Here is a 4,690-nt window from a genome sequence, read left to right on the forward strand (position 1 = left end):
TTTCGGGTGTCGGTTTTCCATAAGTTGGTCAATGCTTTCACTACTTCTTGACCCTTTGTAGACATGAGTGGAAGTACCCACAAATAACGTGAAAATAGATCTATGATGACTAAGAGGTATTTGACCCCATCATTGTACTTTGCTAGTGAAACCATGTCCATGAGATCGGACTGCCAATGACTGTCTAAACCTTCCACCACATAGTGCCCTCTTGGAAACGTTCTTCTGACTTGATGAGTCATGGTATAGTTCTCCTGACCTTTGAGCCATTTTTTGATTCGATGTAAACCAATTTTAAACTGACCCTCTGCTTTCACGGCATCGTACAATTTCTTGGGTCCAGCATAACTACCAGGATGTTCTGGATCATAATAGATCCTGTTCAAGTAGTCTTCCCAAGGTGCCATCTTAAACACAACTGTACATGACTCACATGCACCATGCTATTTAAGCAAAACCCAAGACAAAAGTACAATGCAATATTTTATTCACAAAAGACAATATTCACATCATCAACTTTTCACGGACGTGCATTAACGTTTTTCCCAACTTGTTTTCCCCCGGCCATTTCCAGGGTTTGTCAATATCAGGATGGGATACATCAATTCCTATTCCCCATCTTTTATCAAATGGGCTAGCTTCAGCTAACGGCTTAGGGTAGGATTGAATCAATACATGTTTCAAGTGACTGTTCTGGGAGAATTTAGCCATTACAGCCTTAGTCATCACATTAACACAGACAGTGTCCCACGCTTTCTGGGTGAAGCCTTTCACACATCTCCCAAGATGCTTTTGCTTTGCTGGCGAAGTCTCTTGGAAAATACATGTTGCCCTGTCCAAATCTCCAAAGTACAATGCTTTAGAGTACATGTAACACTGTTCCACACAATTAAATGTAACACCATCCAAAGTAAACACAGCTGGATAAAAGTTGCTGAATGGTGACTTGTAACCATAGAAGAATAGTCAGTTACTCCAACATTCATAGTCATTAGGGTTGCAGAAGGAACACTGGAGGTACCCCATTTGATTCTGGTGATCTTCTTGTGCCATACAGGGAACCATGTCCTTTAGTTCCGGCACAAAGTCTGGCATGACATCATAACAGTCTCTCAATTTCTTCCACTGGTCTGGAGACAACATGATACCCTTAGCCGTAGGTACCACTCCCAGTTGATCATTTTTCTCCCACTGTCGTAGATCCACGCTACCATTTGGATCCAAACTGGCATACACGTTAACCCCTATGTGAACATAGGCTTGATTTCTTCCTTCCCTGACAGCTTCCATCAACTGTATGAATACACTTGGTATTTCTAACCAGTGTTTCAAGGTAAGCACGATGCCTCGCTTGGTTGGGTAGGCCTTGCCACTCGGGTACACTTCGTACTTCCTCACATGAATGTTCAGTACACCATCCCATGTCTTGGCCGTCACAAAGACGTTGTCCCCCAGATGTAAATGACAACGGGGATTCTGTAGTTCTGTCATCTGCTTGTCAGTCTCTAGCCCCAACAATGCCATGGCTTGTGTCTCCCTACATTCCATCAACGCTTTGCAGAAGAGAGAGTAAGCTTGGGGTCCCCGTCTAGGTAACATATCTAACAGTTCTCTGACCCGATCGAAGGACGTCCGTGGTTTTTCGATAATCTCTGCCTTCATGAAGATGGTAAGGACTTCAAACTGTACCAGTTTGTCCACCACCTCTTCTACACACTGTATAGCTTGCACTAGATCACAACGATTCCTCCTCAGGATATCACGGTGAGCGGCTTCCATTTTCTATCTTCGAGGTAAACGGCTACCAGAACCAATAGAGTGGTTATCTACCATTTGACAGACACCCATTTGACAGACACCCAATTGGCAGACACTGAACTAGAAGGTTAATTAGGGTAACACCTATGGGTATAATGGAACAATCCACTGTCTTGTGAGTAGAGCAGGGTGAGCCTGAAACAGGTTCGTTACTGAGAAGTTTGATTGTGGGTAAATAGAACTTTGTTGTGATTAAATGATAAATGATATCTCTTCTCAAAATTGATCTTACTATCAATTACTATCGAATATAAAAACAGGTTTGTCACTGAGAGGTTATATTGTGTTTATTGATAGAAAAGCCCCCCTCCCAATAATAGCATATGTACAACAGAAGTTAATTGAGAAAACGTTTTGTTGGAGAGATATAGATATGTACATATTTGAAAACATTCTGATTTGTAGTAAATGAGACACCTGCATTGCCATGTAAGATACGATTAATACCAATCAGTGTTCTAATTTTAGCAATACTTTCTTAAGATTGTAACAGTTTATGTCTTTGAGTAGTATACAATGGACATTCAAGGAAGTAATGAAAAACATTCTCACATCCATGGCCACATTGACATGATGCGTCATTTTTTTAAAAATGTATTCTAAATAAATCGTACTTAAGTGCACTCGTCATATATCTTAATATTGTGTGCAAAACATATAACTTCTTTATTCCATATGAATAATATTTAGGTTCACATTTGTCTTTATTTGATTTATATGATACAACAGTGTCGCAATTTCTAATAGAGAAGCTAATGTTTTCAATATGATGATGCCGACTCCCGTTAGACTAGAAATGTTTATGAAAATAAACTGTTCAAATTACTGTCTTTTCATCCATCTTTCAAAATAAATAATATAGCTTCAGTTTGTTCCTGTGTTTTTATTTGGACTATTCCAATATAATGTGCAGGTAACAGGTAGTAGATAATCTGTTCACTGAACCGTAAATGTTGTTGTTTTAAGGTGTCTGCGAACTGGCTGTCTGCGTAATGGGAGGACACCGTAGATTCGTGTATGTCCTCCGTTGTCAAGCAGGTATGAAAAAGGGCTATGTATATATACATGATTTACAAAAGAATTTAGTTGGGAAGTACAGTAACAATGTGATGACAAGGGAGTGCATGTTGAAGCGAGTTACAAGGGCTTACACATTGAAACCAGTGGGATGTACAGAGTATGTTTATACAAGTTTATACAAGCACTAGAGTTGGGATGTAAAGAGTCTGTTTATATAAGTTATACAGGTAGGTATGGTTGGTTGATGAGTTCGTTGAATGCAGAGGGGATGAAATAATATTTCTAATGTTCAGCAGTTAACAAATGCCTTAAAATCTTTTCCATAATCATAATATATTGAACACCAAAAGAAACGCAACTCTGGCCTTTTGCCAGGTTTTTAAATAGATGACATAAACATGAACGCTTACTTTTATGAGATTTCATTTATTCGAAACTTGCGTTTCTTTTGCTGTTCAGTATAGATGTCTCCCAAACGACAGGTCAGGAATGAAACACATTCAAACAAAACTTGACCACACAGCTTCCCGAGAAAATTAATGCTTTCTCCCTGAATATATGCTCTTCAAAAAAAAGAAACTTGACATGCTGTTTTGGAGTTTATTTACTGAGTACATATAACTTATTCAAACATGACATCATTCCTCAATTGCGCTAGAATTATCACTATACAAATTTCCAAAACCCGATTATCCAGAAAGCGTTTGGTAAAACAACAGAGGGCTATTAAAGCTCTTGGTCAGTGTAAAATGTCAGTATCTGGTGAGACCACCATGAGCATCGATTACAGCTTAGTAGCGGTGACCCATAGGAGAAAGGAGATGCCGAATGCTGTCTTGAGGAATGTTTTGATACACTTGCTGAACTGCTTCGTACAGTTCTTGTAGTGTCCGTGGTGGCGGATTCAATGGGGACAAATCGGGTGATCGAAGGAAGGCCATGGTAACAGCTGAACGTTGATTTGCTGAAGGAAGTCCTGGCAAACACGTGCAACGTGAGCTCGAGCATTGTCATGCTGGAAAGATCCACCGTTGACGTTAATGAAGGGAATGGCGTGACGTTACAAAATCTCGTCTCCATAGCGAACCCCATTCAATGCAACTGTCACGTCCACGAGAGCTGTCCGGCCATTAAGATAACTGCCCACACCATGGCACTTTCTCCACCAAATCTATCGACCTGCTGTGCACCGTTATCGACGTAACGTTCCTTCCGACGTCTGTATACACGTGAACGTCCATCAGCACGTCTGAGAAGAAAACCGTGACTCATCTGAGAACAAAATTGTCCTCCATCTTGCCCGCGGCCATCTCACCTCGTTGTCGGCACCTTTGAAGATGTTCAGCCTGGTGACGTTGTGTCAAGACGTTACGTCGAACTGGTCTTCTGGTAAAAGTCTGGCTTTCCGTGGCCGATTGAGCACTGTCTGGTCGGAGATTCGGCGCAGTCCAGGGTTCGGGTTGTTGTAGATGTTGGTGCGGTCGTGGTGAGTTAACGAAGATGTCTCAACCGGATGTAGCGATCCTGGGCGGAGGTGGTACCTCTAGGTCGACCCTGACCTGGATCTGCCATTAACTCTCTCAGTAGTATTGTAGTGGGTCCATAGCTTTGAGATGATTTTTCTGGACCTGCCGAAGTGCCTTGCCATCTCATGCTGCCATGCCCCTGCTTCTAAAAACGGCCGATGGCGTTGTGTCATTGAGCTTCTGTCAGTCTTGGCATTCTTTTTCTCTTTGCATGTGGAGTACCGTTGATGTGGCTTTTATAGCCTAGATTCATAGGTTTCAGCTCGAGGTGATACACAATTCCATGATGCATGTGCATTTCATGTAGGGTGCATTTTAGCGATTCA

At 41.4% G+C, this 4,690-nt stretch overlaps 1 protein-coding gene across 1 annotated transcript; it reads right to left on the reverse strand.

Moving 5' to 3' along the window:
- Positions 1 to 525: 525 nt before the first annotated feature.
- On the reverse strand, positions 526 to 1,779 carry LOC124281642. Its single transcript, XM_046717576.1, has one exon. It carries the CDS (start codon positions 1,777 to 1,779, stop codon positions 967 to 969), a length of 813 nt encoding a protein of 270 aa, XP_046573532.1. The 3' UTR covers positions 526 to 966.
- Positions 1,780 to 4,690: the final 2,911 nt, after the last annotated feature.

This window comes from Haliotis rubra, unplaced genomic scaffold, assembly GCF_003918875.1.
Source record: "Haliotis rubra isolate DU_JTF1 unplaced genomic scaffold, ASM391887v1 Scf287, whole genome shotgun sequence".
Lineage (NCBI taxonomy): Eukaryota > Metazoa > Mollusca > Gastropoda > Lepetellida > Haliotidae > Haliotis > Haliotis rubra.